The sequence below is a fragment of the Pongo abelii genome, chromosome 19 (assembly GCF_028885655.2).
Source record: "Pongo abelii isolate AG06213 chromosome 19, NHGRI_mPonAbe1-v2.0_pri, whole genome shotgun sequence".
Taxonomy (NCBI): Eukaryota; Metazoa; Chordata; class Mammalia; order Primates; family Hominidae; genus Pongo; species Pongo abelii.
This window is the reverse complement of record NC_072004.2, coordinates 57,490,509-57,515,251: the sequence shown is the minus strand read 5'-3', so window position 1 is coordinate 57,515,251 and position 24,743 is coordinate 57,490,509. Positions and strand designations below refer to the sequence as shown.

At 49.1% G+C, this 24,743-nt stretch overlaps 1 protein-coding gene across 1 annotated transcript in view; it reads right to left on the bottom strand.

Moving 5' to 3' along the window:
• Positions 1–421: 421 nt before the first annotated feature.
• The window catches only part of RNF43 (ring finger protein 43), a 104,311-nt gene continuing 79,989 nt past the window's right edge, over positions 422–24,743 (bottom strand). The window contains exons 5-12 of the mRNA XM_024234581.3: positions 17,082–17,204; positions 9,515–9,589; positions 9,264–9,395; positions 8,533–8,637; positions 6,796–6,957; positions 6,162–6,264; positions 3,466–4,821; positions 422–991 (exon numbers count right to left, since the gene is read on the bottom strand). Of these exons, the coding sequence (XP_024090349.3) occupies positions 948–991; positions 3,466–4,821; positions 6,162–6,264; positions 6,796–6,957; positions 8,533–8,637; positions 9,264–9,395; positions 9,515–9,589; positions 17,082–17,204 (2,100 nt within the window). The 3' untranslated portion in view covers positions 422–947. The remainder of the gene's footprint in view (positions 992–3,465; positions 4,822–6,161; positions 6,265–6,795; positions 6,958–8,532; positions 8,638–9,263; positions 9,396–9,514; positions 9,590–17,081; positions 17,205–24,743) is intronic.

Below are 24,743 nucleotides of genomic sequence, written 5' to 3'. Positions count from 1 at the left end.
CTGTATGGCTTATACTGGGGAGCTGGGCCTCTGGGCCGTCCAAACCCAAGCATCACACTTTGCTTTTCCTTTGTTGTCTCCATTTTCCATCCTTGCTCTGAGACAAAACTTCTCCCAGAAAAGAATTTGTTGTCCCCACTCAGCTGTAATTCTGCCTTTTCTACCTTCATTCCATCCTTCCTCTGCCCAGATGAAGTCCAGCAGAAATTGCTCCTTTCTACCTGCTCTGGGACTCTGAGACAGGAAATCTTCAAGGAGGAGTTTTTCCCTCCCCACTATTCTTACTCTCAACCCCCAGATGAACCAAGGCTGCTGTACCCACCTCAGGGACAGAACTCCACACTATAGTGGGAAAGCTTCAGGGACCCCTCTTTTAGTGCTCAGGGCTCACCTATGCTCCTGGTCCTTTTGGCAAAAAAGGAAAATGATAGAGCCAGGGTTGCCCCTGATGTAGCAGCCTTACTGTGGAGGGGCCAAAGCTGGTGTGCAGAGCTCACCTGAGGAGGGAGGTGATAAGGTGTCATGCGTTCTGCTGAACCCACTGGCTGGTATGAACATGAGGCTTGGGGTGAGGGAGACCAAGTAGGGGTTGGGGAAGGAGCAGCACCTTTGTAACACCTGGCTACCCATAGCTAGCTTTCTGCCCTCAAAAACTCAGCCTTCAAGGAATCCAGCCCACACACGCCACAGGCAGCAGCTGGTTGCCTGGCTGGACGTGGATTTGCTGCACTGCAGATGTGTTCTGCAGACAAGGTCTGGAGCTGGAGCAGGAAACGGCACCCTCCCACCCTCCACCATCACCAATCCTCTTCCAGTGCTTCTAGGAAGTATGGCAAAAAGAATGGTGTTTGCTGTGGTCCTTTCCTTTCCCAGGAGCAGGACTCTGTGCCAGGTAGGGCCCAAACACATCTGGAGCACACTCTTGGTTGGAGCTAGGCCTGAACATCTCACACAGCCTGTTCACACAGCTCCTGGAGTTCCTCCTCTGATCCTGTATTTAGAGAGAGGGGAGGAAAGAGGTCATTGAGGGTCAGGCCAGGCACCTGCTTCTCTCGCCTGTAGAAGAGCGTGGCTGGGAGGAGACCACAGGGAGGGAGGAGCAGAGACTGTCTGGAAAGGGTGGTTAGATTGAAAGCTAAGGGGGACCCAGTTGGGACAAAGGGGAGAGAAAAACAAATCTAAACAAATATATATAGCAACCAGTGTGTTACCAATACTTACTATTCATTTATTCACCCAATAAATATTTATTAAGCATTTGTTGTGAATTTGGTCTGCTACCATGTGCCAAATAGAAGACCAAAAAGAATAAGCAGGGACCTGGTAACCTTTTTGGAGAGAAAGTATGAAAACAAATGGCCATTACGCCAGTGGGACAGGACAGGAGTCATGAGAGATGCATTAAGGAAGGAGAGAGACTGGGTCCAAGTGCAGCAATCAGGAAAGGCTTCCTGGAAGTGGGGATAAATGAGCTGATTCTGTAGGAATAGGTAAGAATTAGATTTATGGGAATAGAGAAGGCAGGAGAATATTCTGGGCTACAGGAACTACAAGAATTGTTTACCCAGTTTGGCTAAAGCATGGGCCTGGGGAAGGGAGGGAAGAGAGTAGAAAATAAGGTTGAGAAGGAAGATGGGGGCTGGCTGGTGCAGGAACCTTTGAGGCCAAAGCAGGTTGGATTTTTCCTCTCTGTGGACAAACAGAACATTTGAAGATTTCTGGACAGTTTAGTGTAAGGCAGATGATGCTGGCAGCAATAGGGAGGGTAGGTGAGCAGTGGAGCTGTGGCGCACAACTTTGTGGGACATACCGGATGGGCAGCACTCAGCCTTCGAGGCCCTGTAAGAGGGAAGGGAAGAGCTAGGAGGCTCTTGCATGGATCTTTAGGGTATACCTAAGACACTGGCAGGGCCATCAGTACTGGACTTGAAAAGAGCATGATAAAGCTAGCCAAGATACAGTTAACAGAATCTGGCACTGATTAGATGTGAGAGGCAAGAAAAAGAGAGGCACTGAAACTAGTTCTGAGTTTGAGAGAAAAGGGAGATAGTGGTGTGGTACTGGCAGCACTCAAAGTACACACATCATAGGGTCTGAATGGAATCACAAACATAGCCAAAGTTTTCAGTACATGGCTCTCTCCCCATGGACCTGGATGTACTGATTGGCAAGTTCCATGTCCTCAGAGCCTAGCCTGGAACCTAGCACAAAGCAGGCATATAGTCAGCAGGAAAAAAAGGAAGGAAGGAGGAAGGAAATGAATAAATGAATGAATTGGATGAGGGCAGCTCCTAGGTCCTGCATGAAGAATTCCTACATGAAGAATATTTCAGGACCTTTGTGTCACCTCCTGCGTTGGAAGGGTTCTAGTGATGGCTGTAGACAAAGAACTGTGTCATCCATACAATGGGGGAAGATGGGGAAGAGTAGAAGGTGGAAGGTCCTGAATGGAAAAGAGAGATATGTAGGCAAGTAAACACCATGTTAATGTTGAGAATTTACATGATCACTACTTATGATATAGGGATGCACTGAATCCCCAAGAAATTAAGGTCAGTCTTATTAATAATGATGCGTTGAAGGGAAGTCCTCCTTGTTCTTTTACCACAGGGGAAGAGAAGAAAACCTAAGGCCCCACAGGGCTGCTGGGAACCACCTGTGGTTTCTCTCTCTCTCTTTTTTCTCGTTACTCACATAGCTCTTCTTCTATAGCCTCGTATTATGGTTATGTGTAATTAGTTCTACTATAGCTGTCCCCAAGGAACACTTCTTGGCCTTCTTTGTATTTAGAACTAATACTGAGCTGTGAGCATTGGTATAACTAAGCCAGTTATTAAAATATAGAAACACTTATGTTTGAGCTGCTACCCCGGGACCATTCTAAGTGCCTCTTTTTTTTTTTTTTTTTTGAGACAGAGTCTCACTCTGTTACCCAGGCTGGAGTGCAGTGGCGCCATCTTGGCTCACTGCAACTTCCGCCTCTCAGGTTCACGCGATTCTCCTGCCTCAGCCTCCTGAGTAGCTGGGATTATAAGTGCCCGCCACCATGCCCAGCTAATTTTTGTATTTTTAGTAGAGATAGGGTTTCACCATGTTGGCCAGGTTGGTCTTGAACTCCTGGCCTCAAGAGATCCACCCACCTAGGCCTCCCAAAGTTCTGGGATTACAGGCATGAGCCATCACACCCAGCCTTCCAAGTGCCTTTCTGATGCCTCAGCCACACCAGCACCTCCCTGGGACCTCCCTGTGATCTGCCAACTAAAGGGGTAGCACCTGGCAGAGCTGGGGTGTTCCTGCACTCTAGCCAGCATGATATGCTGTCCCGATGGTTAAGTATTTTGGTTGTCACCTCTGCTGTATCCTTCTCAGCTTCCATCAACCCTTTGTTGGCTGACTTCACCTGTCCTGAAATATTCAGCTCTAGTCTTCTCTCCCTACCACACCCACTTCCCTCTGAAAACTCACCAGGCTGAGCCAACAGCACCTGGCAGTGCGGATAAGGGCATGGCCTGCCCTCTGCGGTGTCAGAACTCCACTCAGAAGGCCCCTCCCCAGGTGGATGTGGTTCCGGGGGCTGGCGAGGAGTCAGGCACAACCACACTGGCTGTGAATTTGAGTAACAGGGGCCTGGGGTTTCTGGTAGTAGCCTCCTGTCCGGGCCTGGAGGTCCAAAGATCAAGGGGTGTGCCTCTGGGGACCAAGGATATGCCACGCTGGGGGTGTAATGGGGAAAAATCTGGCAAGCTGGGTGCACAGTTGCATCCTGGGGCCGAGAGCCAGGGGTGGGCTCGGAGGGACACCCCCGCCTTTTCCTCTGTGGGTGTCGGGCAGAGAGGCTGGATTTTTGCAAGCTGAACAGACTGCTGGTACTGGGGCAGATGCTGGAGGCTTCAGCTGGGCCAGGGGCTGGCTCAGGAAGGGCCCTGGGACACTGTGGGTTAGAGAGCTGCCCCGAAGGGGCTGCTGAGTTGCATCTGGTGACTTGCTGATCAGGAGAAGGTGGCTCCGGCTGGGGCTGTGTCCGAGGAATAGGAGGCCTGGACTGGGGGACCCCAGTTTCTGGGCCAGGCTTCCTGCCATGCCACTGGAACCGCTTTTTGTAGTGGTGGTGCCGGTGGCGGTGGTAGTGGACATGGCTGGAAACCTGGGTTTCCCCTGTGGGCACCACCGAGTCCAAGGAACGTGGCCGAGAGGTCACGCTAGGCTGCATGTCCACTAGCTGGGGATCCCCTTCAGGGCTGCAGTACACTAGGGGGTCAAAGTCACTGCTTAGGGAGCTGCAGAAAGTAGAACTGCTGCCATGGACCCCCTGTAGGCTGATGTCCGTGCAGTTGACCATGGAGTCACTGGAAGAGCCATGACAGGGCCCTGAGCTGGAGTCACTGGCTGGCCCATCTGCCAGGTACCCACTGCGTTCTGTGCAATAGCTTTCTCCAGATCCACTGCTGTCAGGGGGCCTGGCCCAGCGTAGGGGCACTGGGCAAGCAGCAGGGTGCTTTGAGGTGGATTGGAGGTGGCTCAGTCCCCAGCCTTGTGCATAGGGGTGCTGGGCTCCTGCCAGGCGTTGCTGCTCTCCTGGAGCCCGGGGATGTGCAGCTCTGGGGAAGCGGTGATGCCGAGGGCCCATGCCTGGCTCCTGGGATGGCAGGAAGGGACCAGGTCGTGGGGGCCGAGCCACTGCACTCTGGGAAGGGCCCAACAGGTAGGCAGCAGGGAGGTGGTAGTGGGCATGGCCAGGATGCTGGCGAATGAGGTGGAGTCTTCGACCTGGTTCTTGGTAAGATCGAGAGGGTCCCAGGGACTGGGAAAATGAATCTCCCTCTGGAAAAAAGAACCAAGAGCACAGATATTTAATTTTACAAACCTACAGAGAATGCATTCAGAAAGACATGGCTGTAGCTAATCTATTTGATCCTGAGTAGCCTGTGAGCTCAGGGTTTGGGGGACCAAGGACGTGCCTAACCTGCCTGTGCTCTGGGACTCCTTTGTTCCCTCCAGTCAGGCTGCCTGCCCTGGGAGGGCCACTATGCGTGTCAATCCCTAAACCTCCCATCAGCCATTTGGAGCTCTTTCACCCAGGGCCACTGTTAGCCCATAGGGCACCTGTGGGTACCTTAGAAAAAGGTTCTCTTTCCTCAAGATATTTATTTCACTTTCATCTTTTAGAAAATTATGTTAACATACTGATTTTGTTAGAATAGGATATTTTATTGCCAGAAAATTGGAATAATAAACATACAAATCACCCAGATTTAGAATCAACAAACTTGCCATGAAATACAAATAATTTTTACAATAATAAAGATTATCTACGGCCGGGCGCGGTGGCTCACGCCTGTAATCCCAGCACTTGGGAGGACAAGGCGGGCGGATCACAAGGTCAGGAGATCGAGACCATCCTGGCTAACACGGTGAAACCCCGTCTCTACTAAAAATACAAAAAAAGAAAAAAAAAAAAATTAGCCAGGCATGGTGGCGGGCGCCTGTAGTCCCAGCTACTCCAAAGGCTGAGGCAGGAGAATGGCGTGAACTCGGGAGGCAGAGCTTGCAGTGAGCCAAGATCGCGCCACTGCACTCCAGCCTGGGCGACAGAGCGAGACTCCAACTCAAAATAATAATAATAATAATAAAGATATCTACATGCCAGGCATGGTGGCTCACGCCTGTAATCCCAGCACTTTGGGAGGCCAAGGTGGGCGGATCACCTGAGGTCAGCAGTTTGAGACCAGCCTGACCAACATGGAGAAACCCCGTCTCTACTAAAAATACAAAATTAGCCAGGCATGGTGGCGCATGCCTGTAATCTCAGCTACTCGGGAGGCTGAGGCAGGAGAATCGCTTGAACCCGGGAGGAGGAGGTTGCGGTGAACCGAGAGCGCGCCATTGCACTCCAGCCTGGGCAATGAGAGTAAAACTCCGTCTCAAAAAATAAAAGTTAAAATTAAAAAAAAAAAAAATAAATAAATAAATAAATAAAGATATTTACATTTTGAATGACCCTTCCTCTCGAGAGAGGCACTCTGGAGCAGTGTACAGCCCATACAACTATGGTGGCAGTTCTGCTTTCTCCCCAGCTTCAAGGCTGCAACCCTTTCCCAAAGGGAAGCCACATTCTAGACCTGTCTGCCTACACAGAGGGAAGTCCTTGGCCCATGTCCTACCTATGATGTTGAACATGCAGAGGGGGCAAGTCCGATGCTGATGTAACCAGGGGTCCACACAGTTACGATGGAACTCATGGAGGCAGGAAATGACCCGTAGCTCCTGGAGAAAAAGAGGGGGTCCAAACCAAAGGCTTCTGTAGCCATAGGAATTGCCAGGAATCAGGACATCCCCCAACTCCCTTAGGCCTCTCCTTGCTATTATCTACTTGTAAAAGACCTCACAGTAGGATAGGAACGGTATGAGCTTTGGTATCACATAGACCTGGATTTTGCACTTAGCTGCATGACGTTGGGCAAGTTTCTTAACAGACAGTTTTCTGCTGTAAAATGAAGATAAAAAAATGAATCTAACCCCACCCTTCATTGCCATGGGTCTAAAATGAGATAATGCATCCAAAGCGCCACTGCAGCCTGGCACGTGGTACACTCTCAACAAACAATAGTGCTCTTTCACTGGAAGGTCAGAAAAGTGACCAAACTTCAGGCTGGTCCCTGATCTCTGCCTCATGCAGGATACATGGGAAACAGATGTGGCCAGGGTACCCATACCAGCCCTTAGGCCTGCCCACCCCTCCCGCAGCTTCAATCTCCCCAGTCTGGTCATGGAGGTGAACCACAAGACATGCCTTACCTGCCCCTCAGAGAACTCCTCCAGACAGATGGCACACACAGGGGCTGAGCTGCAGCTGCTCCCTGAGTCTGGCCACTCACCCCGGGCCTGCCTGCAGCTGGCCTGGTACCTCCTGGTGGCCAGCTGGCTGATGGCCCAGGCTGTTCTCTGCTGAAGCGGATCCTGGGAAGAGGAATGGGGCTCAGATTGGGGCATGGGCTCCCCTTCCCTCCCTCTCTGGACCCCAGCTTGGACTCCGTTCCCAGTCACTCAGGTAGATCACATGGCCAGTTGAACATCCTTAGGAGTTCGTCTCCTCGGAACTCATATGTGGCTCTGCCAAGCATGCCAAGCCCTCCCAGTCCACCCACCTGCTTATACCGTTAGCTTTTCTTCCTTTGATGACCCATGAGAGAAACTTTTTATCCAACTGCTGCTTGACGTTTCAACTTGGATATCTAATAAGCATTTCAAACTTACATGCCTCATCTTATTAACCATGGGTTCATCTCCAACCACATACCTGTCTTCCCCGTCTTCCCCATTACAGCAAATGGCGATTCCATTCTCTTAATTGCTCAGGCCAAAAATCTTGGTGCCATCCTTGAGTCCTCTCATATCCCACAATCAATCCATTACTAAACCTGTTGGCTTTGCCTTCAAAATATACCCAGAACCTAACTATTGCTCACCATTTTAACTGCCACCTTCCTAATCCAAGCTACCATTACTGTCACCTGGATTCCTGCAATAGCCTCTTAGCTGGTTTCTCTGTTTCCAGCTTTGCCTCCCTGTAGTCTATTCTCATTACAACAGCAAGAATGATCATATTAAAACTTCAGTCAGATCGTGACGCCCCTTTTCTCATAATACTCCAGTGGCTCCTGTTTCACTCACAGTAAAAAACAAATGACCTCAACAGTCCAATACAACGGGGCCCCCACCAGCTACTCTGCTGTCTCACTCTGTTCCAGCCACAGCCTTCATGCTGTTCCTCAGATACACTAGACACATTTCTGCCTTAAGGCCTTTGCATTTACTGTTCTCTCTGCCTAGATCCCTTTCTCCTCAGATACCTGCACAGATCACTCCCTCTCCCATTTAGGGTCTTTGCTGCAATGCCATCTTCTCAATGTGGCCTTCCCTGGACTTGCTTTTAAAAATTAACCCTGTTAATTTTTACTAAAAATACAAAAATTAGTAGCTCCCAGCTACTTGTGAGACTGAGGCAGAATTGCTTGAACCCAGGAGGCAGAGATTGCAGTGAGCAGAGATCAAGCCACTGCATTCCACCCTGGGTGACAGAGCAAGACTCTGTCTCAAAAAAAAAAAAAAAAAAAAAATTAACCCTGTTCCCTTGCATTCCCTCCCTCCCCACTTTGCTATCAGCATTATCATTTTTTCTCCGTAGTGCACATCACCATCTAAAACATTATAGATTTTACTTATTTAGTCTGTTTTTTCCCTCTAGAATAAAAGCTCTTTGAGGGTAGGGGTTTTTTGTCATCTTGTTCACTCTACTACCCTCAGCACCTGGAACAGTGCCCGACACATAATAGAGCTTGGTGTATTTGTTGAATGGATGAGTAATATGAAGAGAGGCTGCTGGAAATCAACAAAGACAGATGCTGGGGTATTTTGATGTAAATGGTTTCATAGGTATAAAGGTGCCTTCGTCACGTATTCCTTCCTTCTCCCCAACCACCCACCCACACACGTGCACACGTTCACCGCCGCCAAAGACCCCACACTGCTCACCGGCCTGCTGTGGTGGGGGCGGCACCGGATGCGCAGCACCGAAGCCAGGATGATCACAAAGATGGTGCCCACCACTGTCAGAAGGATCCACACATCATAGTCTGGCTGGGGAGTGAGTAGAGAGGGAAAGGGTCATACTTCCGGGATGAGCTGGGTCAATTCGGGAGGAAACACAGGAGCCCGGGAGGCACATAGCTAGCTGGAGGTTCCCTTGAGTCCTCCATCTGAGGGGATGGAGAGGAACCTGCAAGTGGGATTAGGTGGGCCCTCCCTGCCCAAGGGCACTCAGAGAGGGTCTTCCAGATGTCACTGGGAGAAGTACTATCTCAAAACCCATGTGCTTGGGGAAAAAAGAGAAAGGGACCCCTCTGCAAGGTGGGAGTTTCTTGCCAGTGAGCCACTGGATGAGGTCCTTGGCCAGTAGAGAAGCCCCAATCAGGGGTCATGGATCAGGGGACCAGGGTTTTATTCTGGCTCTGCTATTCCATGCCATGAAGCCAAAGGGCTGTAAAGAACTTTAGAACTCATCTGTCCTGATCTGTTCATTCTGTAGGTGAGGCCCAAAGACGGGGGAAAACTTGCCCAGAGGCACACAGCTGATGGATGAAGTTGGACTAGACGGTTTCCAGGATCTCTCTCAGCTCCAAGAGTCTAAGGGCTTTTGGTGGGAGTTGCCACAGGACAAAGTAGGGGTAAGTGCAGGGCAAGGTCTGGAGGTCTAGTGTGCTTACCCAGGCCGGGGGCTCCTTCAGCTCGATCCTCACATGGGCCTTTTGGTTCTTGTACACAAACTCCATCAGCTTCTCAGCGTCATTACCCCAGATCAACACCACTGGCCAGGTCAGCCCCAGCGGCTGCTGCAACTACAGGGATAAAGTACCCACAGGGCTGCTGTGACTTCTCCCTCCCCTTCCCTCTCCCCTGAGAGCTTTATCTTCCTCCATCCAGCCCCCTCCTTGAACAGGCAAATGTCCCTGGGTACCTGCTCAGCAGCAGCTCGATCCTCAGTGATGTCAAAGAGGACAGCACTGGCTCCTCGCTCACCCGCCATCCGAGCCTGCAGAGGTACACAGTAGAGGTTGGGCTAAGGTCAGGGAAGGACAGAGCCCACCCACGGGCTAGCCTCACCCCTCACACATCTATCTCTTCCTAGGATTATGCCCACAGCACACCTCTGCACACTCACATCTACCTATGCAAGGGGTCACTGGGTCTAAGATCTCCTCTTCTGCCTCCTGAGCTCACTCAGGTCCCTGCTGCCTTCAAGGGATAATATCTAGCTTTTCCTTCTGTAATGGAACAAATCCTTAAGAGGGGTTTACAGGGTGCCAGGTGGTGGACCTGGCTCTAGGATGAAAGACAAATAAGACACAGCTCCTGCTCTCAGGGTACAATCAGCCTGCCTTCACTAAGAGGTGTGAGCAGGAAGAGCAGGAGTGACCTGCACCCCTTAGAAGGAGAAGAGAGAGGAAGAAGGGGACAGCAGAGAAGTAGAGCTCTCCTTCAGAGGGAGCTGGGCTTTCCAGGGCCCAGCCCTGCCTGCAGGGCATGTCCCCAGCTCAGGCAAAGGTCTAAGAGCCTGGGACGCCACTCTCACCCAAGGCCACCATCACAAAGCCCCAGTCTCAGCTCATCTCATGGGCTCCCTCTCCTTGCCACACTCTACTTTGCCAAGTCTTTCTCTGGCTCCAATTCAAGGACTTTGAGGAGTCCTTGTCCAGTGGTTTATCCTTTTGTCCTCTCCCTTAGGGTGGCATTAGAGACAAAAGTGGGGGGGACTCGAGGGGCTAGTCCCATATGGTGAGTATGCACACGTGCATGTTCACCAAGGGCTCCAAGAGCCAGCTTGAGGAAGCAGAATCTAGCCAACCAGGCAGAACAGATAGCAGTGCCAGAAAGAGAACAAAAAGCAGGAATCCAGAGGGTGTGTGTAGGGAGGGGAGTAAGGAAAGGGAGATAAGAGCTAAAGGTGGGGGGAGGCAGGAGGCACAACAGCAAACAACTAACAGGCACTGTGAGGAGCTGCTCCTGGCCTTGGCCTGGGGCCTCCCGGCCTAGCACAGCCACCCTCCAGCCTTCCTCACTAGGGCAAAGGTTCATCTTCTAATGGCATCAGGCTGTGATTTTACATCCCTGGGCACCGCTCCCCGCCCCCAAAGTCTCTGGGGTCTTCCCACAGGCATTGAAGGAGTTAACCCTCCTGCAAGTAGTGGTGGCAGCAAGAAGAGCCAGCGCTGGGACTTACTCACAGGCTCAGCACTTTGATCTCTGCCTGTCTTCCCAGGGAGAGCCTGTCAGGGCAGGTCTCCTGCCAGGCAGGCTGGGAGCAGCTCCTTTCCTTGCTCCAGCTCCCTGCTCTCCACTCCCCAGACAGCAGCAGGGCCCAGGGGGCCACTCAGAGCCCACTGCCTGCAGGCAGAGGAGACACTCAAGTGGGGCTCCATTTTGGTCAGGAAGGTAACTTTCCTTCCTCCCCCAGGAGCTAGGCCCAGCCTAGGACCCAGGCTTACCAGGCTAATTGACTGGAAATTCACAGGACCAGTCAATTCTAGAATGGAAGTGCTGAAGGAGTTGAGAGGTTCATGGCTTCCATCTTCCCTACTCACTTCCTCCCAGGAAGTCCACCCCATCTAAGCTACTCCAGGCAGGTAGAGACTTTCCAATCTTCAGAACCCTCCTAACAAGGGTATGGGAGAAGTACCAGGGGAAAAGGAATCCCTGGTAGGGAACCCTACTGGTGATCTCCTATTCCAGGGATTTGGCCAAGGGACAGAGAGGTCACCCCAGTAGTCACAGAATTGGGACTCCCAGGCCTCAGTTTTCACACCCCTAGAACAAGACCCTGGACCCACCCTGGCCTGGAAGAGCATGAGGAAGGGCAAAGACTTTCTTCTTTGGAGATTTTGTTATTTCCCCTCCCCTCTCTCTTTGAAGAATTGGGGTAGGAACAGTGGAAGGCAATTACTGTGACATTCAAACACTCCAGCCCATTACAGCCCATAATTACAAAGTTGTAAAAGTGATCAAAAAGCCCAGAGCACTGGCCAACAGGGGAAAACAAACAGGACTTTCAGGCAGTGAGTCCCTGTGTCCAGAATTCTAGGAATAAAAAGCAAGATTTGGGGACAGATAGCAGTCTAATCTAGGGCTATCTATGCCTCCTGTCCACCTGCCCCCAAGAAAGTAAGTGGAGGCAAAAAGGAAAAAAGTACTTCTTTCGGGACTGGAATTTGGAAAGCAGAGAGAGGATAGGCAGGCCCTCAGGACAGGAAGGCAGTTTTAGAAAGAATCCAGAGAACTCTTTGGAAGCTTCAGAGTTGGCCAGCCGTAGGGGCAGCAGGCAAGGCTGCCACAGCCTCTAGCAACAGGAGCCATTAGAGAGAGAGCAATGAGAGTGAGTTGCAATTCTGCCTCTTACTTGCAGGACTCCCTGGTCAGCTGCTGCATTTCTCTGGGCCTTAGATTTTCTTCTCCAGACAAGAGTCCCTGTATATCTTCTGCTCATCAAAAATGAAGCACCTACCGTGCCCAGGGCACCAAACCACGGAAGGCCAGGCCCTTCAAAACAGCTCATAATATAGTTGTGGAGACAAGGCACATACATAAAGCTATAACGCTGATAATATTCTAGAGCACAAAGGAATAGAAACAGAAGTTTCCAGACCTTTTTTCACTCCAGAAGGCTCTCCCCTCTACTATCCCCTTCACCAACACACATACACACAATCTGGCACAAATGTTCAATATAGAAAGCAGATAAAAGTGAGGCTGCTTACTTTGAGGTAGGGGTGGGGACAGGAAGGACCTTCGGCCTCTCCCCTCCACCCACCAGGTGCCTCCCTGAAACCTAGACTTAGCAGAAGATGGTGTTGAAAGCATGCACAGACACCCTACCCGCTGGAGGCATGCCCCCAGGGAGGGATTTCTGCTCCTACTGGGCTGGCTGGGCCTGGGCTGGTCAGGAAAGATTCAGTAGCAAAGGTGGGATTCCTTTGGGCTTGAAAGTTAAGGGTGAAAGGAAGGAGAAGGAATATAACCTTTATTGAGATCCAGTGCCCAGATTGCTTAGGGGTGAATCCTGGCTCTGATACCAACTATTAGCTGTGAGACTTGGGGCAAGTCACTTCACTACTCTGTGTCTGTTGTTTTTTTTTCTGTAAACTGGGATAATAACAGGACCTAGTCCATAGGGTTGTTATGAGGACTACATAAACAAATCCACACAAAGCATTTATAATAGTGCCTGGCATGGGGTGTTGCTTAAGCATTAGTTATTATTATATCAACTATTATAATTATAATAATTATTATTATTTTTTTTTTTGAGACGGAGTCTCACCCTGTTGCCCAGGCTGGAGTGCAGGGGCGCAATCTCAGCTCACTGCAGTCTCTGCCTCCTGGGTTCAAGAGATTCTCCTGCCTCAGCCTCCCGAGTAGCTGGGATTACAGGCATACGCCACAAGGCCCGGCTAATTTTTTTTTTTTTTTTTTTTCAGACGGAGTCTTGCTCTGTCACCAGGCTAGAGTACAGTGGTGTGTGGTGTGATCTCGGCTCACTGCAACTGCCGCCTCCTGGGTTCAAGCGATTCTCCTGTCTCAGCCTCCTGAGTAGCTGGGACTACAGGCGTGCGCCACCATGCCCGGCTAATTTTTGTATTTTTATTAGAGATGAAGTTTCACCATGTTGGCCAGGCTGGTCTCAAACTCCTGACCTCGTGATCCTCCTGCCTCAGCCTCTGGAAGTGCTGGGATTACAGGCGTGAGCCACCAAACCTGGCCCTTATATCAACTATTATTAATACTACGTGTTTCCCACGTGTGATTTCATTTACTCCTCAAAACTCTATAAGATAGTCATCAGCCCCACTTTTGAGTTGGGAAACTGAGGCTCAGAGGAACTGAATAATTTGCCCAGGGTCACCAACTGAGAAGCAGTGGAGGCAGAATTTGCACCCAGGACCTCAGCCTTCACACTGCCTGTTTTTTACTACCAGGTAGTGGCCTCCATGGTAAGAGAGGCAGGGCTTGCACCCATCTGCTTTTCTCCAGATCTAGCTCCTTCTAGCAGGCAAAAGGCCACTGCACTAGTTCAGTCATGAGGTGATAAGGCTCTGGCTTATCACCAGGATGGCTGTGGAGCTGCTAATAAAGAAACAGAAACCAATCTGGGTGACTGGACAGAGGGTGGAGGGGATAGTGGGGTGGTGACAAGAATGGAAGCCTCCAGAAGAATTATGGTGAGGGTTTCAGAAAAGAATAAGCGAGATAACAAACGGAAGGAAAAATACCCCAACCTTGTTAACTACAAAAGCACGGAATGATGATGCCAGTGATGATGATAGTAATGATAATTGCAATCATTTATTGAGTGGTTACCACGTACGTGGCATGGGGCTAAAAGCTTCCATCTGTACTGTCTCATTAAATCCTCCTAACTACTTACAAGTCCCATTATTATTCCCCTTTTACAGATGAGGAAATAGAGGCTTAGAGAGGTGAGCTAAAAAAGTCCAGGTCACACTGAGGGGCAGTGAAGGAGCCAGGCTGCAAGCCCAAGGCTATCTGGCTTCAGAGCCCCAGCTCTGTCATTGGTGACAACACCACTGACACCAACAGGAAAAGCCAAAGCAGAGAGCAGAGCTGCAGGGGTCAGTGGTTTCCAAACTCTCCCTCCCCTAAGACCCCATCTTTCCCTGCTTTCCAGACTCTCCCTCCCCTAAGACCCCATCTTTCCCTTAGACCTCTCATAGGTCACATTTTAAGAAAAACAGATGTTTGGCTGGGCGCAGTGGCCCATGCCTGTAATCCCAGCATTTTGGGAGGCCGAGGCAGGCAGAACTCTGGAGGTCAGGAGTTTGAGACCAGCCTGGCCAACATGGTGAAACCCCGTCTCTACTAAAAATACAAAAATTAGGCTGGGCGCGGTGGCTCACGCCTGTAATCCCAGCCCTTTGGGAGGCCAAGGTGGATGGATCACGAGGTCAGGAGTTCAAGACCAGACTGGCCAAGACGGTGAAACCCCATCTCTGCTAAAAATACAAAAATTAGCTGGGCATGATGGCGGGCACCTGTAATCCTAGCTACTTGGGAGGCTGAGGTAGAGAATTGCTTGAACCCCGGAGGCGGAGGTTGAAGTGAGCCGAGACCGCGCCACTGCACTCCAGCCTGGGTGACAGAGCGAGACTCCATCTCAAAAAAAAAAAAAAAAAAAAGAAAAATTAGCTGGGCATGGTGGTGCACAGCTGAAATCCCAGCTACTTGGGAGGCTGAGGCAGGAGAATCACTTGAACCTGGGAGGCGGAGGTTGCAGTGAGCCGAGATGGAGCCACTGCACTCCAGCCTGGGCAACAGAGCAAGACTCTGTCTCAAAAAAAAAAAAAAAAGAAAAAAAGAAAAACAGATGTTCTACCAAACTAACTACATTTATTACTTACAATTTATTTTCTTATGAGATAACTTGTATTAACATGTTGAACTAATAGAATTCCAACCAAAACAAAACCAAGTACTTGAGGTAAGCCTGTGGAACCTCTGAAATATTGGAGGTAGCTCAAAGACTCATAGGAGTCACAGGCAAAGGTCTAGAGGTCCTGTGAGGTAGCAGGCGAGGGTGCAGCAGGCAAAAGAGAAGGCCCACAGCCGTGGAAAGGGGGCAGCCCCAGCCCAGCTCCCACCAATAGCAGCAAAGCCTCTCAGAATCCTTCCCCATCTCTCTCTCTCTCTCATACACACACACACGCGCGTGCACACACACACACACACACACACTCTCACTATGTAATGCAGTACAGACACTGGGAACTTGTTTACCAAATGAATAAATGAGTGACATTTGCCCATATTTTGTAAGGAAAGAGAAATGAAACATCCAAAAGTAGGGCAGGCAGCTGCAGCCTGACAACTCTGCTGCCATGAAGGCTCACAGCCTTGCAGAGATGCCACACTCCTCAGCTCTTCCAAGTGCATCCTGACCCCCTGCTTCCCACCACCTCTGGAGTCCCCTTCCTTGTCAGCACGGCCAGGCCAGGTAAATATCTTCACCCACATTCAGAATCCTGCCCACATCCCTGCCTGCCATGGGATGAGGTAAGAACCCAGGCTGTTTCCTTGCCCCCAGGAGAACGAGGATATCCACAAGGGATCTGGGCCTGAGACAACAAGCTAGCACAAAGGCCGGGAGTGACACTCTCCTCTCTCACCACCCTTGGGGCATACCCGTGTGTGCCACACACAATCTAACTACACTCCACACGTATGTTCAGTTTTCCAGCTAGAAGGGAGGCCACAGATAGATTAAGCCTAGTTTTGAGAAACAGACAGGGTTGGATTCAAAGCTCAGCTCCACCCCTTCCTAATTGTGTCATCCAGCAAGTTACTTGACTTTTCTGATCTTCACTTGTCTCATACGTCAAATGGAGAATAATAATGCCTACCTTTCCTGATTGTCCTGAAAAGTGAATGAGATCATACATACAAAGAATCTGTCCCATGTCCACATGGCACATTGGAAGCATATAGAAAACAGTAACTGCTATTGTTAGTTAAAGCAGCAGTCACAGGCAAAGGTCTAAAGGTCCTGTGAGGTAGCAGGCCAGGGTGGAGCATAGCAAAAGAGAAGGCCCACAGCTGTGGAAAAGGGGCAGCCCCAGCCCAGCTCCTACCAACCATGGCCTGCAGCAATGTGCTTTGCAGCTTTCTTCTAAAGAAGCTGAAAATCTGAGTTTTCCTTTTTTTTTTTTTTTGAGACGAAGTCCCTCTCTGTCACCTAGGCTGGAGTGCAGTGGCGGGATCTCAGCTCACTGCAAGCTCCACCTCCCGGGTTCACGCCATTCTCCTGCCTCAGCCTCCTGAGTAGCTGGGATTACAGGCATGCGCCACCACACCTGGCTAATTTTTTGTATTTTTAGTAGAGACGGGGTTTCACTGTGTTAGCCAGGATGGTCTCAATCTCCTGACCTCGTGATCCTCCCAAAGTGCTGGGATTACAAGCGTGAGCTACCACGCCTAGTGAAAATCTGAGCTTTTATATAAACATTTTTAATTTTTAAATGTGGCAATTCATTTACACTTGAAAAGTCACTGTGAGGGTTAAACATGCGTCTGCAAGCCAAACCCAGCTTATGGGCCACCAGTTTGCAACCTCAGGGGAAAAGTGTGAACTTTTTAAGGGTGGGGCAATGGTTTCTATTTCTGCTGTTCTTGCACAGTGCTCAGTGTATATTTCTAAAAGATGGAAATCCCTTCAATTGACCCCTTCTTTGCTCTGGTGCAGAGCAGGGGAAGGGACTCAGGAACTCCCAAGTGATGGGAAGGAGGTGGGATGGGGAGCATGCTGGGATGAAGGTCAGAAAGTCCTACTGGTGCTAGGCGGAGCAGAAAGAACAGAGGTGTGAATTTCCACTTCTCTCAGACGAGTCATGGGTTAGGGAAATCCAAGGGAATCAGGTACATCACTCTTAGGAAATATGGGGACAAGAGAGCACAGGGTCTTCTCACAGCCCAGAGCTGGGTGAAGTTCTGGGTGTGTGTAGGGCGAAGTGTGAGTCTACCTTGCTGGCCAGTGACAGGCAGGGGCGGGGGGCCCGTCGAGGACTCTCCAGCTTGACGATGCTGATGAATCCAGGCTCCAGATTGTCGTCATCACTGGCATTGCACAGGTACAGGGGGTGGGACTGCAGAGAGAGGCAGACTTGGGTTAGGGAGGCTTTAGGTAGCAGGAGTGAGCTGTGAGAGCCATATACCTCTCCATTTTTCTAGGGAGGTACCAGGCAGGTCTCTTGGTGCTGTAAAAGAGTAGGCCTTATGATTGGATTGCCTCATAGTAAGCTAGTGACCACTGTTTGTCACTTCAGAGATGCTGGGGCTAAGGACACAGGTAGTGGAGGCAGACAGGAGGGAGAGGGTGTCCCAGAGGGGACCTAAATGAAGAGCTTGCTGCAAAGCAACTCTAACAACCTTCAACTCCAACAATCCTACTTCTCTAAACTGGCCAGATGCAGAGGGCTCCTCTCCTGGCCCCAGCTTCTCTACCTCCTGATCCTTCTACCTGCTCCCCAAGCCCCAGGCTAAAAGAATATCCATGTGTGCCTGCATCGGTGCTTTCAGAATCCCCATGGGCAGTGCTGGGTGCTGCTGGTGCCTCCTGCCTCCTCAGGATGCCCCCGGGCAACTGTTGCCCTGTAGATTCCCATTTCTCAGGAGGCTGGGTCTTCTCACTCGGTGCTACCTTGCTTCTCTCACTAGCCCCTTTTTTGCCTCTGCCCTGTACCCATCCTGGGATCAAGCATGGTGTTGACAGAGAGGTGAGACTATCTTGCAATGAGGCTTGGCTAAGACATAAGCTTTGACAGCTCACCCTGGTCCCAGGAATGATGCCGTGGAGGTGGAGCCAGCCCAGCCCATCTGCTCTAAGGGTATGGCAGATCCTGTCCAAGACCCTGTGCCTCTGAGCCCAGCTGGTGCTGAACAATGACTAAAGGAGAATGTGCCGACAGAAATCTGAGGCTCTCCTCATCAAAGGGATGAGACCACCTTACTCTCTCTTCTCATTCATGGTGATTTGTACACCCATTCGAATCTAATTTTCCCTAAACAAAATGTCAGAGTGCAATGAGAACAAAGTATGACTTATTTGGCCCTGAATAATCCTGTGGTCCAGGGACTCCTATATAGTAGAAACCCCACGTATCCTGGCAAGAAAGAGATTTCTTATTAGAGAGCTGCCCACACTTCCCCCTCTACTACTGTTGAAGTCTGAAGGACTTCCAGAAAGAACCACCAGAGGAACCACAGAGAATCTTGAATTTATAAAGATGTTTATGAAGATAATGTCAATGATGGATTTAAAAGCGCACTTTCTGAAAACTCTTTCAGGCTATTTCCTCTCACCGTGTCACCGCGGTCCCTTGAACATGATAGGTTCTCAATAACTATGTACTACTTTGCTTTGAATCAAAATCTCTGGGCAGGGGGTGTTGAGATAGGAAGGAGTTCCATTCTTGCTCCCAGAGTTTAAGGCCTACTAGTCTGGTAGTGAGCAAGGTTTAGTATGGGAGAAAGGTTATCATGTGCCCCTGCCCTAAGAAAAAGGCTGGGGCATGAGGGTGGAGTTGTTCTCACATCAGTGAAGCTGTAGCCCCTGTCTCAACAAGCTGCATTAGTCTCTCCATCTGTCCATGCATCCATTCATTTCTTTGTTCTGCCAACACGGAACGCCCCCTTGGTGTCAGGCTCTGTCCGATGCAGTGAGGAGCTAATGATGAGTAAGAGAGGCTCCTTGCCTTAAAGCAGCTCAAAAGACAAGCATGCAAACACATTGTGATGTTACAATGCAAGGGACTATGGGAGGGCACAAAGAGGGGCAGCTAACAATACATATGGGAAGTAGAGCAGTTTTCACAAGAGGTGACTGGAGAGCTACCTTGAAGGCTAACTAGGTATGTGTTCACCTCAGGGACCAATGAAAGGGAGCGGGGTTGGGGAGCCACATTCCTGGCAGAGGAAGCCACTGCACCAAGGAACGGAGGCCCGGCACGAGGCTGAGGTAGACTGTGGGCAGTGAGGTCTGGCATGAAAGGGAAGGCAGGACATGAGGCTGGAAGGATCTGCAAGAGTCAGGCCACAGAGCTGGGACCACAGATTTGCACTGGAGACCAATTTCTCTGAAGACTGTGGAGGAGACTCTGGTGTGGTGGGGAATCCGAAGGCAGCTGCTCCACCAGAGCAGAAGATGGAGGCCTTCCCTGAGGAAGGACAAATCGCAGCCACAGAAGGTTCTGCTCTGCTTGCTCCTTGACCCTCCCCACACGGTCCAGCCTTCTCCTGATGACTCCAAGATGCCGCTCACTGACCAGAGGGTCGCCTGGGAGAGGAAAGTCACTTTGAAGAAGTTCCTACAGTGTGTCTGCAGATATTTAAACAGCACTCTTCCCCAGGGTTGAACAGGGAACCAGCATCTACAGCTCAGTGCTGCATTGTAGGACACCTCTGACAAGGTGGAAGTGAAAAAAAACCTGGTGTGAGTCACCAAACTTGCCTGGTTCTGAATTAACAACTATGGAAGAAGGAATGGAAGGAAATTAACCATCAATAAAGGCCTCTTGTGTGCCAGAGCTTTTAGACATTATTTCACTATAAGGTAGGTGTTATAGCCATTTTTTAAAATAATTATTTAATTTTTATGAGCACATAGTAGGTGTATATATTTATGGGATACATGATGTTCTGATACAGGCATGCAATGTGTAATAATCACATCATGGAGAATGGAATATCCATCTCCTCAAGCATTAATCCTTTGTATTACAAACAATTCAATTATACTCTTTTAGTTATTTTTAAATGTACAATAAAATTATTGTTGACTATAGTCACCCCATTGTACTATCAAATACTAGGCCTTATTCATTCATTGCAACTTTTTTTTTTAAACCCATTAACCATCTCCATCTCCCCACTACCCCTATCATAGCCACTTAAAGAAGAGAAGCTTGAGGCTGAGAGAAATCAAGGTCACACAAGATTTGAACTCAACTCTGCCTGACTCCATTGTTGGAGCCATGGAGCTCCAAATGAACCCTCCATCCATCAACCCTCCATCCATCTCCATGCTAATGATAGTCAGGATGAGGACAGTACAGTTTATATTTATTGGGTAAATACTGTGGGCCAGTGATTGTTCTATGCACTTTTTCATATTAACTCTTTTCATCCTCATAACAACACTATCAGGTAGAGATTGTTATTGTCCCCATTTTAAAGATGAGGAAACGGAGGCACTAAAAGGTTAAATAACATGCCCAAGATTACACAGCTAGTAAGTGGTAGAGATTAGAAAAAAAATGGAAAGTAGTAGTAGGATAAGGTTAAAAAAAATTTAAGAACAATTTACATTTTATTTTGAAAACATGATACCTTCCCCGAACTCATTTACTAAGAAAATTTATCTTACTAAAGCATAAGGACCCAAATACAAGTCCCTAAAATGTTGGTGGTGACCCCCGGGATTCTTAGACCCTCTTTTCACTCTTCTTTTTTTCTTTTTTTTTGAGACAGAGTCTTGCTGTGTCACCCAGGCTGGAGTGCAGTGGCGCAATCTCGGCTCGCTGCAACCTCCACCTCCTGGGTTCAAGCAATTCTCCTGCCTCAGCCTCCCAAGTAGCTGGGACTACAGGCGCCCGCCACCATGTCTGGCTAATTTTTGTATTTTTAGTAGAGATGGGGTTTCACTATGTTGGCCAGGTTGGTCTTGAACTCCTGACCTCATGATCTGCCCGCCTCGGCCTCCTACAGTGCTGGGATTACAGGCATGAGCCACCATGTCTGGCCCCCTCTTTTCACTCTTGATGCCTTCTCTGGGTGACAGCAGCCAATCCCATGGCTACGGTGCCCACACAGAGGTCAGTGATTACATATGTACAGTTTGGTCTTCTCTTGAGCTCCAGACCCTTATGTCTAACCCTGGACGTTTCTACTTTAATAATCTTAAGTAGAACACCTCAAACTCGGCATGTTCAAGACTGAACTCACTCTATCCCCAAAACTGCTCCTCCAGTGTTTGCTGTCTCTGGCATTGGAACCACCATCCATCTATTACCCAAGCGAGATGCTGTCCTCCTAGCCTCCATCTCCTTCACCCCCACTCCAACCACCAATATCCAATCAATCGCCAAATTCTAACAATTCTACCTCCTAAATATTTGTCTTATTTTATTCTTTCTTCCATTCTCACTATCGCTATTCTAATACAGGCCACCATCACTGCCAACCGTATTTACCGAAATAACCTACTCCCTAGGGTCACTTCATCCCATTCGTTCTCTATATTGCAGCCAAAGTGGTCTAAAATGCTAACTTGAGCAGTTACTCTTCTACTTGCAGCTCTTACAAGGCTCCTCATAGCTCCTGAAATAAAGTCTGTACTCTTAAACATAGCTTAAAAGGCTCTGCCTGGTCTGGGCCCTGCCTCATGGCTTAACATTCCCTTCCTATATCTCTCCCCACCTTGCGACCTATGTTCCAGAAATAATAACTTGTTTCATTTCCCTGAACACCTCTGGCACTTGCTGCTCTGTCCAGCATTTCCCTAATCATAAATTACCCCACGGTATTGTAATTGTCGGCTTACTTCCCTCTCTTCTCCAGATGATGACTGAGTCTAGCCTGCCCCTCACTGCCTGTTACTTTGTGGGCACTCAATCAATATTTGTTGATTAAATATTGAAAGTCTATAACCAGATAATTGACGATAGTTAACTATGAAGACAAGACAGAGCACACCCAAATCCTGATAATGGTTGCTCTGGGAGAGGAATTAGAGAGGGGCTAAGTAGAGAGGGACTTTGGTGTTTTGCTTTGAATACTTTGATCACAGGATAATACATGAGATTTGAGTTGTGTTTTTTGCTGTTGTAGAAGAATAAAAAAGAACGACAGTTATTTATATTTTGTTCCATGTCTTTTCCCTCCTTCCCTTCCAAGAAGATGGCTTCGCCTTCTATTTCCTTGCCTTAGGGGCATCTGCCAAAAGCAAATGTTGTTTAAAGTCCTCCCTTCCTGGCTTTTGCAGAAAAACTGAACTCACTGAGGAAGCATGAGTGTCCTGAAGGCAGAAGGGCCTGTGGTGAAGGGAGGGGTCAAAGTCTCAGAACCGGGAGGGCAGGAAGGAGGGGTCTGGAGCCAGTGTGAGGGGCCTGGAGCCATGCTGAGTAGTGGGAAGCTGCAGCCTGTGCCCCAGAACCGGTGGGTCCCTGGAGAAGGACCGAGTACTAGACCCCAGGAGGCTGGCCCCTGGGAGAGATGATGTGCCTGCGTGGATTTCAAGGGAATGCCTGTGTTTGGACAAGGAACATATCTGTGGTGGCCAGCATGGATGAATATCAGAGGGGTCCCTTGGATATCTTGGTTTTCATAAAACTCTGGGACTTTTGTGCTACTCTGTGAGGAGAAGTGCCCTTGAAAACAAATGTCTATGCAGCTAATGGGATAGGACCTTGGTGTTAGATTTGATAAAAAAAATAATAATAAAGTAACATGATCTTTCTAGTACAATCATATCTGTGGCATGACAATCATACTCATTATACTTTTGTATGGTTTGACTCTTTTACAATGAGAGCTTTTCAAATATTCTCAAATTAAAAACAAATAATAGCCATTTGAACTAGGACTCAGTTCAGCACCTAGCAAGAAAGACAGCATTGGCATTCCTTGGGTATAACACAGGGGCTGTCTTTGCCCTTCCTCCAAGGAATTTTCAGCCAGGAAGCGGGCTCTTGAGAAAACAGATGCAAATACATCTGTCTCCTTGGAATGCAAGGTCTCCTAATCATGAAGATGCAAACATGATTTCTACACTGGGCCACCTGTCCCCTCAGTGACACCAGGGGAGGGTCAAGAGAAATGAGCTTGCCTGATTTGAGAAGGGTGTGGTTGTGGAAGGCTCATGGAAGGTTGGTGAATTTGACTTCGTCAAAGGCCAGGAGTTAGGACACCACTGTCTCACAGGCTGCCATGAGGGGCAAATTAAGAGGCACTGGCTTTCAAGCACGAGTTAGGTCATTCTGACTCAGAATTCAGCTTTGCATACACATTTTATACCCCCTGTGTAAAGACATGTGAACTGTCCTTTGGTGGTGTGTGTTGTATTTCATATTCCTGAGTGTATTCTCCCTGTGTCCTCCTTAACTTATTTGTTCTGATTTTTTCCCCTCCCTCCCAAGACAGACCTAGAGTTCAAATTCTGACCCCATCATTTACCTGTGTGACCTTGGGCATGTTAATCTTTCTGAGCCTCATATTGCTCATCTTTGGAATGGGAACAAAAATGCTTTGTGTAGACAGGAGATAATGGATATAAGTGCCTAGCACAAAGCCTGTGGATATAAGTGCCTAGCACAAAGCTTGAGACTTAGTAAGTGCTCACTTAATGGCAGCTGTTTTTATTACTGCATCTATAATAATAAAGTCCCTTCTTATTCCTGGAAGGGACAAGGCCTTTTCTGAACCCCTCCCCGCTTCTTTGGTAATCAACAGTGCCTCTAAATGCCAGTGTTCTGCAAGGCGCAGTCTGGGACAGCTCATTATCCACAGTCACTTCCCTCCTGTTCTCAGCTCTCCAAACCCCACTGAACAAGCTCTTCCAGTTCTCAGCCTGCCTCCTTCCCATGAAGGAAGCCATGTGATCTCATTACCTCCTCACAAAGGGCATTTCAGGGCTCAACTGGGCCTGGAACTTAATGCTGGTCTCCCCTTATCCATGGCATCTCCTCCTCTTTGGGTGTGTGCTTCTGCAAGCAATTCTTCACTGTCTCCTGTTTCCCAGGAACTCTCCTCCCCACCCACCCACCCACCCCACTCCCACCCCCACCACCAACCTCTGCTGCAATCGTCTCTTAGTTCTCTGATTCCACGTACAGACCTTCAACCAGGCCTTGGACAGGTAACTTTACTGCTTGCTACAATTTTGCCTTTGTAATCAAGAACGTTGGCCAGGCATCAAAGGCATCATTCTCTCCATTTCCTCTTTTCAGATTTTACAATCATCCTTTCCTACGCAACCTCCATTACCTGAACTTTTATCTTAGGTAGGAGGACACACCGGCATCATAAAGTAAAGCTCCTGCAGATATGCGGGTGGGAAAAAAACAGGTTGGCCTGAAGTTGCTGCTTCCAGATCCCGGCACCAGAATAGGCCCACCACTGAGGCCCAGCTTGGTCACCTTGCCTTGTATTGAAGGGAGTCAATGCTCACATCTACAGGTTAGATCCTAATGGTGATTGTTCAGGCTTAGATTTGGGAACCTCAAGACCTCTTTCGAAACCTTACATAAACTTGTCACTATCTCTTTGGGATGACTGAGTTTCCATGAATCAAGTTGGGAGGCTGGGAATTGTTGAGAGGAGTTTCTCTTTATTTATTTTATTTTATTTTACTCTATTTATTTTTGAGACAGGGTCTTGCTCTGTCACCCAAGCTGGACTGCAATGGTACAGTCTCAGCTCACTGCAGCCTCAACCTCCTGGGCTCAAGCAATCCTCCTGCCTCAGCCTCCCGAGGTGCTGGGACTACAGGTGTGCCTCACCAGCCTGGCTAATTTTTGTATTTGTTGTAGAGACAAGGTTTCACCATATTGCCCAAGCTGGTCTTGAACTCCTGGGCTCAAGTGATCCTCCTGCCTCGGCCTCCCAAAGTGCTGGGATTACAAGCACGC